Genomic DNA, 15,592 nt, shown 5'->3' on the forward strand with positions numbered 1-15,592 from the left:
CGTAAAAACCACTTCCAGTGAAAAAGCAAGGCAATGCCTCGGATGAGACCCTCCCTTATGATTAATGGGGAAGGTGCCTCTGCCCGGCTGGTTGATGTCCTCGTAAGGACAAAAGCTGACATCACCGCCATCCAAGAAATGCGTTGGACGGGGCAAGGCAAGCAATGTCTGGGGCCTTGCGACGTCTACTACAGCTGTCATGTAAAGGAGCGCAAATTCAGTGTTGGATTTGTGGTGGGAGAGAGACTCCGTCGCAGAGTACTGTCGTTGACCCCGGTGGACGAGCGTCTAGCCACAATCCGCATCAAAGCGAGATTCTTCAATATCTCGCTTATCTGCGCCCATGCCCCGATGGAAGAGAAGGATGAGGTATCCAAGGATCTCTTCTATGAGCGCTTGGAGCGCACGTACGAGCGCTGCCCCCGTCATGATATCAAAATCTTGCTTGGCGACTTCAATGCCAGGGTGGGCAAGGAAGGGATCTTTGAAACCACCGTCGGAAAATTCAGAATTCACAACGAAACGTCCGATAACGGATTGAGGCTGATCGACTTCGCCGGGGCCCGAAACCTGGTAGAATCACTCTTGCCAACAAGTGCTACTTTGGACTGAGTAGGCAATTCAGGAGTAAAGTCCTCTCTCGACGTACGAAAACCACGCTCTATAAGTCACTCATCATGCCCGTGCTGGTATATGGCGCAGAAGCATGGACAATGACAACATCCGATGAGGCGGCTTGGAGTGTTGGAGAGAAAGATTTTGCGGAAGATTTACGGGCCTTTACGCGTTGGCGACGGCGAGTACCGCAGACGATGAAACGATGAGCTTTATGAGCTATACAACGATATGGACATAGTGCAGCGAATTAAAATACAGCGGCTCCGCTGGCTTGGTCATGTCGTTCGAATGGAAACCGACGCTCCAGCTCTGAAAGTATTCAACTTGGAACCCGCTGGTGGTAGCAGAGGAAGAGGGAGGCCCCCACTGCGATGGAAAGATGTAGGTGGAGAAGGACTTGGCTTCACTTGGCGTTTCCAATTGGCGTCAGTTGGCACAGAGGAGACACGACTGGCGTGCTTTGCTGAACTCGGCCAAAATCGCTTAGGCGGTTACAGCGCCAAAAAAGAAGAAGAAGAAGTGATACATATAGTCTGTTCCTTTGAACTTCGGACTAAAACCTGTAGAACTGTCAAACTACAATTTTACTCTCTCAAGTTAGAGTAAAAAGAGAACAGATGCAGAAGTGCACGGGAACGCAAAAAGCACTATTTCCTGTAAAAACGTTAGTCGGTTTGCCTACATGTCATTTGTACAACACTGATTTGGCTGAAATATCACTAACTAATTATTAAAATCTATACATATTCAAATATTTCGTTTTGTACTTCCATATTTTTACAAATATAGGGTTCTTTGTTTTTGATTGCACATGCAAATCAGCTGATCGTTTGACACTTTTCATGAACTTACAGGAAAAAAAAACTCCGGACTAAATCCTGTAACTTCTGACTAGGAACAGTTGCTCAATTACTCTCTCAAAAGTGTTCCCACTTACAGGTTTTATGCCAATAGGAACGACTTCCTGTAAGTTCTGACTAAAACTAAATCCTGTAAACCGGACTGCAATTGGAACAGACTAATAATCAGAATCGGATATTTTTGGAAAAAATGGTAAATGCTGTTTTCTCAATTTGAAAAAAACGATAATTTCGCAAACTCTTAAAACCTATTCTACTTGTTATTTTTTACCTAATATTCAGATTTTGTGAGTTATTTTACATAGCAAATGACTAAAATTCATGACTTTAAACTATTTTGTTAAAAACTTTTTTCCCTGAATGGTTTTCTAAATTTTCAAATGCAACGCGCAAGTACTTAGAGCTATCGTATTCGAATAAAATTTTGCACATCTTATTTTTAGACCAAAAGACATATTTTTCCGCCCGGCAAACTGTATATTTAAAAAAAAATTAAATAACGAACGGTCTAGTGTTTAGCCTATTTTTGAGTTAAAGTGCCGAAGAAGCCGAATTTCCACTAGGCATTATAAAATGACAAAAAAATGGTGTCATTTAAAAAATGCCATGTGGAAATTAACTTAATGACAATTTTTTTTAAGTAATGATACGAATATCTTTTAGTGCTAAGCTTTGTCATTACAATTTTTGACATTTAATCCATAATCCAGCATAAGAAGCGGTTTACCTTTTTATTCTATTTTTTTTTTTTTATAAAATCAAAATTGGTAAATAAATGTATCACTAGGAAAAACGATTAGGATTTTGTCTCGCAAGTAGGGTATTCACAAGATGTCGTAAGCGTTGTAATGTCTTAAAATCAGGGACGGTAATCATTATGAGTAAAATAATTTAAATCAGCATTTAATCATTATTTTACGATTTTTATTTTTTCGCTTAAAATTAATAATTATTATTGGGTTTTATTCTTTCGCTCAACGGAAATAATTGTTACTTGATTTTTATTTTTCCGATCACAAATAATGATTATTTTATGACTTATTTTTTCGCTCAGAGATAATCATTATTTTTTAGTTTTATTTTTTCATTTGAAAATAATGATTATTTATAAAATTGGAAAGGCTATACAGACGCAACCTTGCAGGAAATGGGACTAGTTTGTAGCTAACTATTTATTAACTATTTCCTTTGGCCGTAACTAACTGTTGAAGGGCGATGTTCGCAAAATAGTGAGAACTGGTTTCTTCTGCATTAGATGCTAACTTGTAGATAACAACTTTTGAACATAAACTATCAATAAAAAAAAAATAGATTCTTAATTTTTTTTATTAATTTACTTTTTTATTTAACGTTACATATTTGCTTATTTGTTAACATGTTCTTTTAAAGGTGGTCTCATGATACAAAAAAGAAGGTAGTTTCACTTAATGATTTTGGTCGCCATGCTAGCCATTTGACTTTTCTTGGCATTATGGCATCTCTATCAAAATCAAACTACCAGCTATAAAAAAAATAATTTTTCAACTGCATTTGAAAAAATTTCAAACAAAAGATTTTAAAACGAAAAAATCAGTCATTTTAATAATATAAAAAATGAATTGAAAGCTGTAGGAATCTTATAAATTTGTGCAGGGATTCCGGTGTGAAATTTTTCAAATTTTCTCGTTTATAAGAAATAAGTGGTTAGAAGCTTGTGACGTGAAAGAATAAAATCTTGCCGAAGTGCAATTTGTTTGTTCAAAGCAATATATGTATTTCCTCAATTTCAGAGGTTTTGGAGAAACTTAATCGTATGTATGTAAGTATACTTGTATACGTATGTACATTAGATTGCATCACCCCACTACTGTTTTTCCATTGGAAATATAAAATCTATTATATTTTAAAACTTGCACCAAAATATGTCGGAAAAATATTAAGATTTACGTGAGCTGGACCGATTTGAATATACCTCCTTGTGTTTTTTATGAATAAATATAGTTTTTTTAAGTAATTTTTTGAAAAAAAATCACCTCGGATGACAAAATAGTTTTAACTTAAAAAACTTGCATTAAACTTAAAAAAAAATTCAATAGAATCCTAATAAGATTATTGATGCTGTTTATGAATTTTTTTCAGAGATTGGTTTTAGAAAAACTTAAATAACTAAGTCAAAACTTCACCGATTTAGACTCGTAAGGTATCATTGGAAAGGTATTTCATCACTCTTTTTAAATCGTTGCATAATATAATTCAAAGTATGACGAGTGTCATTCCAACTTTAATTAAGATGTGTTGATATTCAAAAAAAAAATAAAAATTGGGACACGAATGTGTTTTTTGTAAAGAAATAAAAAGGGTGAGAAAATACCTTTCCACATAAGGCTAAATCGGTATAGTTTGGTCCTTTTATTTAAGTTTTTCTTAAACCAGTATTTGAAAAAAGTTGAAAGGTTGAAAATTCTCATTATTATCATCCCGTTGAAATTTTTTTTAAATAATTTTATGCAGATTTTTTAAGCTTAAACTGTTTTAACGTCCAAGGGATTTTTTTTTTTAATTCTTTAAAATAACTACATAAAATAACATTTTTGGAGGTATTTTCAAATCGGTCCAGCTCACGACCTTCTAATCAAAATTAGTACACATTTTAAAACTCCAAATACTATATACTATATAGGATCGTCTGAAAAGACTAAGACCCATTAAAAATAATAGGAACACCCATCCCAAAATATCATCAATTATTTTTAAATTTTTTTTAATATCAATGTGGCAACGCTGCTTCTAAAACGTAGAATTTATGAAACTTCAAAAATGCCAGTATCCGTCAAAAAATATTGAAGTGAACCTACCTTCTATTTTTTTATCATGGGTGGTCTCATATTTGAATTCGATCACACATAACATCAAAATGATAATATATAATTTCGACTTTTATTTTATTTGTCCTGAATACGAAAAAGAATCTGCGAACTACAGAAAAAGTGTATTGAAAGTAATTTTTGAATGAGGATATTTAAATTGAAACTTGTTAAGAAAACAAACTCCCGATAACATCTACATGACTCCTGCACGACTTTACAACCAACTTAAAGTTAGTTTTGTCATAACAAATTAAAAGTTAGTTATTTATCGAAATCCCGCAAAAAAGCTAACTAGAAATTGGCTATTTTAATCAATTAATAATTTTTTCGGTAGGGAACCTACCGCAATGTCGACTTGAAAAGTTTGGGAATTATTCCTTTTATTAGGATGTCACTGGCTCTGAACAGGATACGTCGGAAATCACGCTCGTATAGCTTTTGAATATTTTGAATGATCATTAAAAATAAAACTCAATAATAATTATTATCTATGAGAAAAAATAAAAATCGTAAAATAATTATTATGTCTGATCGAAAAAATAATAATCAAGCATTAATAATTTCATTTGATCGAAAAAATAAAACTGAAATATTAATTATTATTTTTTGTCTTTATTAATTAAACTCGAAAAATAAAAATCATTGTAAAATCCAGTAGAACGTACGAACACAAATACGTGAGTATAGTTAAAATTGTTTTACGACGGTTACTTTTTTTTTTTTTTGGTTATAATTTAAAAAATGATGGTTATTTTACGTCCCTGCTTAAAACCGTACAATTTTTGTAAAATAACAGTTAAAATGGTTTTAGAGGGTTTTTTAACTACGCCAAAATGTTTTTAAACTGATAGAAAATTCATATATGTTTAGCTGTTATTATACCCTACGAATCCTTAAAACCATTTCAACCGTTATTTTACTTTGAAAAATTTAACGACTTCAAGACTTTACGGTGCTTACGACATCCTGTGAATACATTTGAGATTTACATTTTTACCTCATCATCGAAGGCAAAACAAATTGTTTTTAGTGCAACGAGTTTGCAGATTTGCATGTAAAACCTGCCTTTGTCTAATTATCCGACTAACCGTATAATAGAAGGATCAGGTGTATATTTAGAGGACTTGTGCATAAATTACCATATCACATCAATATTCATCTGTTGTTCGACATGAGAGCGTTTATACCGAGGGCCACTGTTGTTCAGCATTGATTTTGTTTCGTGGCCTGCATACACCACGATGCCCTCAATAAAATCAGTATTCTGAAAAAAATTTAACTTTCATTATAGTTCAGTCTTGTTAATTTACATATTGTTTCCAAACACACTTTCAGGCGACTTTCCCTCAGCAGCAAATTTTCTGTGGCAATGGGTATGCGATTCCCAGTTGGATGTATTAAGGCCCCATGGAATCTATAAAGTTTTGTAGTGGGTGCATCAGCCTCGACACGACTCACGAATTTACTTGGTGTGAATATATTCTGTTTATCTGTAAAACCTCGCACAACCTAAATGTGAACAAATTAATATATGTATTCACTCAAAGAAATTATTTTGCTTCGAAAATATATTCACTTCTCTCCGTTTTAGATTTGTTTCACCATCTAAATCACAAGTGTCAATATAACAGGCACCGTGTGAGTCACTCGTTCGCAGAAGCAGAATATCTGCCGGCACGGTCTCATTATTAGATAAATGCACCAGGTCACCAACGCGGACATCTTGCCATTTAATCTTTTTGTAGCGCTCTGTTTCACTAAAATGAAATTATACATTTGGATTTTTAAAAAGATTCCGAAAAATATACAGGGTTACTGAAAGAATTCAAAGTTTAAAATCAGAATTTTATATTATTTTATTTTTATATATTGAAAACGCATTGGTTAGTAATAAAATAAAATTTAAGGCAAATTTAGTTTTGTCCAATATGTCCTACATTTGTACGGATACGTTTTTTTATTTACTGTTGCTTTATGCATTGGTTCTGAGAAGTGTTGAAATGTTTACTGGCTACCCTTAAAATTCTTGTATAGCCAGTGCATCAAGGCTGATTTCAGGACTTTTTCCCCGAATAACTTGTGTGTTCCTTTTCAGATGGCGCACAGTGGGGTTGATCGGTGTTCTGAGTGGACACAATTAATATCTTATTAATAAAAATATTCTTTGGACTTATTTTTGGCTGCTATCGATGGTGTTACTAGTTTATTTTAATTTACGTGTTATATTAATTTTATTTCAACAATCACTTTGAAAATATGAAGGTACCACGCAAATAGTAATGAAGTGGAAATAATTAATAAAAAACTGAAGCATTTTTTTTTTATTCTAATTATTGGCGTATATATTATACAGGGTTGGGCATTTTTGCACTACCACTGAATTGCACTACCACTGTCTACTCAGTGATAGGTGAAACTAGCGGAGCGAATATAGGCAATTTACATACATGTGCAAGTGGAAAACGTTAATCCAGAGTGACGTTATTTGTACCTAACTTTAAAATAATAAAAATTTCAAAAAGGCAAACAAGTCAATCAATCAATACATGTCATTGGTGCTACTAATTATAAAGGGTAGAAGAAATGCATGCATACTTTCAATGAGGACGAAATTGAGTAATTGGAAGAACATGAAAAAGTAATGCAACCTATCGCAGAAGCTATCGACTTCCTTCAAACAGATCAAAATATGTTCATTGGTTACTTCATTCAAACTTTCACCCCTATTGCGAGGGTCGACTGACAGTAGATAAACGACTATTAAGCGATTATCGGTTTTCGATGCTATTATGAGTGTCGATTAGTCGCTCAATTAGCGACTGTGAATAGTTTTTAATCGCTCACCTTTCTATTACTATTTCTGAGTCGCTTGAGTTTTCGTTTACACAATTTATACAAGAAAGTGGTACTATAATGGATAAAAAGTAAGTTAATTGAACTGGAAGTTGTAAAAAATTTTAGCATACATGTATGTATGTGTATAAATTAAAGATCAAAAATTGTTGGCAATAAAAGGCAACTTGCGCGGTTGGTTGAGCTGATGCAGGAGAATCAGGATATGGCAATAGGCAATAGGAATTTGCGGAAAGTCTCGGGCAAAACCAAGATGGAAAGCCATTTCAGTGAAACTCAACAGCGTCGGACCACCAATGCGTTCGTGGTTAAAGGTAAAATAAATTCTGATACGAGCTGTGGTAAATAAAACAATGTGGCATATTTTTATGTAGGTTTGGACTGATTTAGGAAGTAAAACGAAAGAGAATATAAATAATATAAAAAAACTTTTTAATATACCACGCTTTTATAAATGGACTAAAAATTAAAAACTAATATTTCTCAGTCCCATAGAATTTGTTTTGATAACTTTTGATTTTGAAATTTTAGCAAAAGTCATTATAAACAATTTATGAGATTGAAAACGAAAAACGAGGAGCGCATGCAATACAAAGAATTAGATTTAATTGACAACAGTCAAACTACATAACATAGACCTAAAATTTCTACAGAGAAAGTACAAATTTGAGATCGATTTTAAGCGGTCGTTATTCATATATCCACATAGTACATACATATATTACCCTTCATATCAATTCAGGTCTATTACATACGCCCCGCGCTTTTCATTTTCAATCTCATAAATTGTTTATAATGAAAATCAAAAGTTATCAAAACAAATCTATGGGAGTGAGAAATATTACTTTCTAATTTTTAGTCCATTTATAAATGGTGATATACTAAGTTTTTATTTTTTTTATTTTATAATTTTTAGTCTTGTCTGTATAAAATTTTGCAATAGATATTAAAATAATTCAACTTGCAGTGAAAAGAGAACAGAAGACTATGCAAGGAAATTGTTTTGTGCTCACGCTGAGTATATACATACATATGAACATACATACATGTAGCAGGAACTAATTTCGTGGCGTGTCGTCCATTTCCGCTGTAGCGTATGTAGTGCATATTTTTAGCCGCAATATTTAACTTCTTCTGGCGGCGCGACATCTAGAGTATTCTAATTGTATGTCTTTGATATGATGTCTACAACGAGGTTGATATCTAGACTAGGTTGATATCTAGACTTTGCCATAAATACCTTTGCTATATTTACAGTATAAATGGTGGTCTGGACACACAACATTACAAGTTGATAAAAGCGTTATTATATCTGAAAATAGAGGAGAATTTCGAGCAACTGGTGGGGGCCTAAATAATATCCATACACTTACGCCACTGGAGGAAGTTGTGGTGAACTTTTTACGATACCATGTTTGTGTCAATCGGCGGAAATCAACAAAACACTTTGAAACTATGAAGGCAAACTCGAAAGAAATTAAAGATAGTCTAAAATATATTGAGAGTTTTACAAGGAAGTCTTACAGACTTAAAAAAGAAAGGCTGAACTTAGAAAAAGAAGAAAAAAAAAGAAAGCATACATTTGGTCCTCCTGCTTCAGAGGATTAGCGGAATCTCTCAACCTCCTTCTCAATTTTGCCAATTCCGTTAAATTGGCACTTTCATCTTCACTCTCGCCACTAAAGCACAGCTCAACACTATCCATTTATTTATATTTTATTGCGAAACTATTAATTTGAAATAAGATATACAATGAAGAGCAATGGGGTATAGTCGTTGCGCTGGGAATGCAGTTACAGTTGCACGGCTATACTCAATCCCGACTCTTGAGTCCTCGTTCGCGCACTCTGAGCGAGATGCGGTTATCCGAGTGGAACCTTGGGTCACGGCAGAAAGAGAGGGAGCTTCGGTGGGGCCACTCCGAATTATTCGGTTTAAGGGCTCACTGAAGTCTGCAGCGTCTGTTCGCCAGCATATAAACATGTATTTGGTTGTGAAACCACCCCTGTTCAGCAATGGGTTGTGCGCTAGGTTTGGGATCCGCCACGTAAAAACCCCTTCCAGTGAAAAAGCGAAGTAAAGCCTCGGATGAGACCCCCTCTATGATGACGATCACGGCAAACTTAAATGGACAGAAGGCATGCACCTGGAATGTCCGGACCTTTAGTGGGGCCTCTGCCCGACTGGTTGATGTCCTCGTCAGACCAAAAGCTGACATCACCGCCATCCAAGAAACTCGTTGGACGGGGAAAGGCAAGTAATATCTGGGACCTTGCGACGTCTACTACAGCTGCCATGTAACGGAGCGTAAATTCGGTGTTGGATTTGTGTTGGGAGAGGAATCCGACGCCGAGTACTGTCGTTCACCCCGGTGGACGAGCGCCTAGCCATAATCCGCATCAAAGGATGGGAAGGGAAGGATGTGGCATCCAAGGATTTCTCCTATGCGTGCGCTCCAAGCGCTGCCCCCGCCAAGATATCAAAATCGTGCTTGGCGATTTCAATGCCAGGGTGGGCAAGGAAGGGATTTTTGGAACCACTATCGGAAAATTCAGTCTCCACTACGCAACGTCAGTACTACGTTCAAGCATAAAAATATTCATCAAGCTATGTGGCTGTCTCCGGATCGAAAAATGAGAAACCAAATCGATCATGTTGTGATAGAGTGAAGGCATGCTTCCAGTGTTTTATACGTACGTACTCCGAGGCCCAAACATCGACTCGGACCACTACCACTATCTTGTTGCAGCCAAGATACGCACCAGCACTCTGTGCAGCAAAAAATGTGCGCCAAAATAAGCAAGGAAAGCTTAAGGTCGAAAAGCTGCAATCACAACAGACAGCCAATGCATTCGCTACTCGACTCTCACAACTGCTCTCAGAGAGCACTCTTCAACAAACCAACATATGCGAGCAGTGGAACCACATCCACCGCTCATTAAGTACCGCCGCCGAAGTTATCGGATATCAGCGAGCCCGAAAAAACAACTGGCACGATGAGGGTCAGGAAGCTGCAGAGAAAAAAGATGCCGCCTGCAGGGCCACGCTGCGATCGGGCGCAACGCGCGCTATGGGGAACGCTATAGGGATCTGAAGAGGAAAGCAAGACGTATTTGCCGCAATAAGAAGGGAGTAGCCGAAATACGTGAATGCGAAGAGCTGGAAATGCTGCCCGACAGGAAGAACGCCCGAAAATTTTATCAGAGGGTTAGGCGACTTGTGGAAGGTTTCAAGACCAGGGCGTACTCTTGTAAGAACAACAATGGCGACCTAGTTACCGCTGTTCAGAACGTACTTAAATTATGGAGGGAACACTTTCCACCCTACTGAATGGTAGCAGCACGGAAAGTTGTGGGGAAGAAGAACCCCAGCCCGCAGTCGATGATGACGGAGTCGACGTTCCACCGCCTGAATATGACGAGGTACGAATAGGAATAATGCGCTGAAAAACAAAGCTGCTGGAGCTGGCAGCCGGCCAGCTGAGCTATTCAAGTACGGTGGCGAGGAGTTGATAAGGTGCATGCATCAGCTCTTATGCAGAATATGGTCAGATCACCGCATGACGACAGGAATTCGCGCCAACTACCGCGGGATCAGCCTTCTAAGCATAGGTTACAAGGTCTATCGAGCGTATTGTTTAAAAGACTGAAGCCCACCGTCAATGAACTGATTTGGCCTTATCAGTGAGGCTTTAGGTCTGGCAACTCCACCATAGACCAGGTATTCACAAAACGCCAAATCTTGGAAAAGATCCGCGAGAAAAGCATAGACACTCACCACCTATTTGTCGACTTTAAAGCAGCTTTCGACAGCACTAAAAGGAGTTGCCTATACGCCGCTATGTCTGAATTTGGCATCCCCTCAAAACTCATACGGTTGTGTAAAATGAGCAATACCACCAGCTCCGTCAGAATTGGGAAAGACCTCTCCGAGCCGTTCGCCACAAAACGGGGTTTCAGACAGAGCGACTCCCTTTCATGTGACTTCATTAATCTGATGTTGGAGAAGATTAAGAGCTGCAGAACTGAACCGCTCAGGAACAATTTACTACAAGAGCGTGCAATTGCTGGCTTATGCCGATGACATCGAAATCATCGGTACCAAAAACCCCAAGTCTGTTCTGCATTTCCCAAGTTGGATAAGGAAGCAAAGCAAATGGGTATGGTGGTAAACGAGGACAAGACGAAGTATCTCCTTTCATCAAACAAACAGTCAGCACATTCGCGCCTTGCCACCCACGTCACAGTTGACAGTTATAATTTCGAGAAAGTAGAGAATTTCGTTTACTTGGGAACCAGCATTAACACCGATNAGAATCACTCTTGCCAACAAGTGCTACTTTGGACTGAGTAGGCAATTCAGGAGTAAAGTCCTCTCTCGACGTACGAAAACCACGCTCTATAAGTCACTCATCATGCCCGTGCTGGTATATGGCGCAGAAGCATGCACAATGACAACATCCGTTGAACGATGAGCGGTATGAGCTCTACAACGGCATGGACATAGTGCAGCGATTTAAAATACAGCGGCTCCGCTGGCTTGGCCATGTCGTTCGAATGGACACCGCCGCTCCAGCTCCGAAAGTATTCAACTCGGAACCCTCGCGAGGGCAGGCACCTTGTCGTTGATGCGGGGGCTTAGCTGAATCACCAACCGGCCCTCTTCTGGTCTGAGATAACGCGGATGTGGTAGCCTCCGCGCTACCTTCCCTCCAGATTTAGGCCGCTGGAGAACAGTGACCAAGAACTGCCATCTCCTAATCCAGGGTGTTAAGCGACACCGTGCCTATTGGACGGTTTGCAGCCAGGAGGGTATAAACCGGCTGTATTATAACGGCGCCTTTCCGACACCAGGCCGCATCGGGGAGTAACGGTGGCCTTACCGCGACAAGGGCCGCTGGCGCGGCGGACTTTGAAGATCCCCTACAAAACCTTAGACTGCTGAGCTCGCCTCGTCGAGCAGGCGGTCGTACGAAACAGATGATCACAACAAACAAAAACAACAAAACCCCCAAAATAGCAAAACAACAACAGCAACTACAGCTACAACAATAGCAACAACAACATCTACTACAACACCCGCGCCACCAGCGGCGGTGGGTACAACAGCATCAGCTGTAACAATAGCAAGAACTACTACACCAGTAACGCTAAGCAGCAGCACGCTAGAAGGCTCTAAGAGCGTCAAGCGCAAGAGCAGCTTCTTGGACAAACTAACAGCAGAGGAAGCATCGCTGTTCATTGAGCATGCGAGAGATGACGAACATCCCGGCACCAGTGCAGAGGCGTCCTGTAGCAAGACACGGGGCAAAAAAGGTACTTGCGCAAATCAAGATGTGTTAGATCTGTATGATTTATCTGCCGAACTAGATCGGCCGCAACACCGGTCCGGCAGTTCTCTTTTCAGGCACACAGAAACAGCGAGATCAGAAAGCAGCCACCGTACCGAGGGTAGTCACCGCTCCAATAGCCGGCATCGCTCAGGCAGTCGGCGCCGCTCGAATAGTCGTCACCGGCTAAAGAGCCGGGAGCGTTCAAAGAGTCGTCACCGCTCAAAAAGCCGGGAGCCGCTCTGACAGCGTTCACTGGAAGGGGAAAGGTAGACACAGGTCCCTTAGCAGAAACGCCTCCGCCGCATCTGACGAGCCTGGATGGCAGAAGCAGAGGAGGAAGAAAAACCGCAGGGCCAAACCTCCGCCGATGCCTCTGCCAGGTCAGCCAGGGGCTCTAGACGACCGACACAGCGAAGGTTTGAGCGGCTCCGGGGTCAAGTGGTACATCCGGTACCTGGAGCAGGGCAAGCCCCCAGTTGAGGCCAGAGCCATGGCCTACGTCAGAATGGAGGTCGAGAAAGAGCGTAGCAGTAAAGGCAGCAAACCCGCACCTGCCGATAGGTGGAAGAGCGGGCCCAACAATCAGGCACACTTACCCGTACCTGCTGCAAAGCAGAGAAGCGGGCCATAGCAACAACAGCAGCAGAAACCTGCGCCCGCCGAATAACGGAGAAGCGGGGAACCCCCAGGCCATAACAAAGGGGACGCAGTCAAAAGAGGGAGCAATCAAATTACTCCGCCTGAGACACCAAGCACCAAACGGCAGCGGGATCAGCCACCTCCTCCGAATTCAGGGCCTAAGAGCCTGGCTGGGCCGGCCGGGCGAGGACAGGTGCAGGGGGGCGCCACTCACCAGGCCAGCTACTCGGAGACCCTCAAAGGCATCCGGGTAGCGGTGCTACCGTGTCGAGTACCCTGCTGCTGCCTTGAGCCCAGAGGACCTAACCAGGCTCGAAGATGCCATCATGGACGAGGTCTTCAAAGGTTGGTCGCACCCGCTGGAATTCTGTGGGGTGTACTTCAGGTCCGGTATGCTTCTCATAGATTGCAGGGACGAGAAAACAGCAACCTGGCTGGCGGAGAAGGCACCAGCACTTGAGGGCTGGAAGGGACCCGGGATTTGCACGAAGAGAGGGGACGATATCCCTCCAGTGCATAACATCACGGTGTTCCTCCCAAGGAGCGCCGACAAATCTGCCGAGTTTGCGCTGGGGCTATTAAAAGCGCAGAACGAGGGTATCCACACTTCTGCGTGGAAAGTAGTGTCCAGCACCACTGAAGATAACGGGCTCAGGCTATTCCTAGGCATTGATGAGGAGTCTTACGTCAGCATAAAGAGGGCTGGCTTCAACCTGAACTATAGGTTCAGCTTCGTCACGGTGAGGCCGTGGCGACAAACGGCGACAGGCAGCAAGGAGTCGGAGTCGCAGGAGACTCAAATCGGCGCGGTCGCCAGTTCCTCTGCTGCTCAGACGGCCGAGTCGACCTCGGGCTTACAGGCGGAGCAGCCACTCCTCGCAGAAACACCAGCTCCTACAAACACGCTCGGGCCTACCGCTACCACTACCTCAGCGGAACACGTGCCGTCAACGCAGGAGCTGCTATCAGGTATAGACTTGAGGCGACTAGAGCTTGACAAGCGGAACGAGAGCGAACTACAGCTCTCCCACCTAAACGAGCTCCATCTATGAATTCCCGACACTTGGCAGTAGCCCAGGTCAACCTGCATCACGCGGTGGCTGCTTCGGCGATCATCACCTGCAGGTTCGCCACGGATGCCCCGGGCATTCTACTGATCCAAGAGCCGTGGACCTACAGAGGCCAGGTGAGGGGCCTCAACCATAAAAGAAACAAGGTAATTTGGGACCTCTCCTGTGAGAGGCCCAGAGCGTGTGTAGTTCTTAAGGAAAATATTGATTATTTCTGCATTACAGAATTTTTAACACAGGACCTAGTCGCAGTGCAGACGTCGCTGACCATTTGCGATAGGAACTTAAAGGTGGTGTTCGCTGCAGCCTACTTTCCGAGAGACAGGAGCTATGCCGCACCACAAGAGGTACAGAGGTTAGTGGAGTACTGCAGGAGGAGACGGATCCACCTTACAGTGGGGTGCGATGCGAACGTTCACAATGTTGAACGGGACAGCATGGACACAAATCGCAGAGGTGAGTGTCTCTTAGAGTACATTTTAAGCGAGGAACTTAGCATCCACAATGTTGGCCAAACACTGACATTTGTCACGAGTGCTAGGAAAGAGGTACTGGACATCACGCTTAGCAACAGATTGGCTAGTCCTCTGGTCACTCAATGGGGGGTCTCGTCGGAACCCTCACTATCGGACCACAGGATTATCCAATTTGTGCTGGGAAACGAGGTGAGAACAAACCGAGCAATTAGAAACCCCAGGAAAACTGACTGGGAGCGACACAGCGGAAATTTAAAGTCAAACTTGACTGAAATACAGTCCAATAAGAGGCACGTCGATCATATGAGGTTAGAGAACACCGTTAACGAAGTGAATGGCGCCATAATGGATGCCTTTCACTCCAGCTGCCCTGAGGCGAAACCAAAAGGGAAGGCTCAGCCCAACTGGTGGTTTCGGGAGCTATCGGTGCTCAGAAAGCGGGTACGAAAACTTTTTAATAGGGCAAAGCGTACAGCGCTTTGGCCGGAGTATTCAGCCAGTTTAACTAATTACAGTAAAGAGATCAGGAAGGCCAAACGGGGCAGCTTCAGGAAGTTCTGTAAGGATATCACATCGACTCCTGCAGCCGCTAGACTACATAAGGCCCTGTCGAGGGATCATACTGACACCAAACTAGCAATCCGGCTAGCTAATGGTACCTACTCAGGGAACGAAAAAGAGAGGGCGCTTGCCCTGCTCTCGGCCCACTTCCCGGATGCCACTCCGACCACGAGGGAGGTACCATGCCAACGAACTAGGCCATCCCCTGCAGACTGGAAGCTCGCTAGAAGTCTAATCACACACCCATCGGTCTGCTGGGCTTTGGACTCCTTTGATCGGTACAAATCCCCTGGGGTGGACGGCATCAGTCCAGTGTTGCTGAAGCAAGGTAAGGAGT

At 41.5% G+C, this 15,592-nt stretch overlaps 1 protein-coding gene across 3 annotated transcripts in view; it reads right to left on the reverse strand.

Annotated features, from left to right (window-relative positions):
• LOC108354668 (probable phospholipid-transporting ATPase VD) overlaps nucleotides 1-15,592 on the reverse strand; it is a 361,569-nt gene that overhangs the window by 283,710 nt on the left and 62,267 nt on the right. For all 3 annotated transcript variants that reach the window (XM_017605863.1, XM_017605848.1, XM_017605855.1), the window contains exons 3-5: nucleotides 5,901-6,081; nucleotides 5,654-5,833; nucleotides 5,464-5,588 (exon numbers count right to left, since the gene is read on the reverse strand). In XM_017605863.1, coding sequence (XP_017461352.1) covers nucleotides 5,464-5,588; nucleotides 5,654-5,833; nucleotides 5,901-6,081 — 486 coding nt within the window. The remainder of the gene's footprint in view (nucleotides 1-5,463; nucleotides 5,589-5,653; nucleotides 5,834-5,900; nucleotides 6,082-15,592) is intronic.

Source organism: Rhagoletis zephyria, unplaced genomic scaffold (genome assembly GCF_001687245.7).
Source record: "Rhagoletis zephyria isolate East Lansing unplaced genomic scaffold, Rhagoletis_zephyria_1.1 Rzeph_scaffold_00158, whole genome shotgun sequence".
NCBI lineage: Eukaryota > Metazoa > Arthropoda > Insecta > Diptera > Tephritidae > Rhagoletis > Rhagoletis zephyria.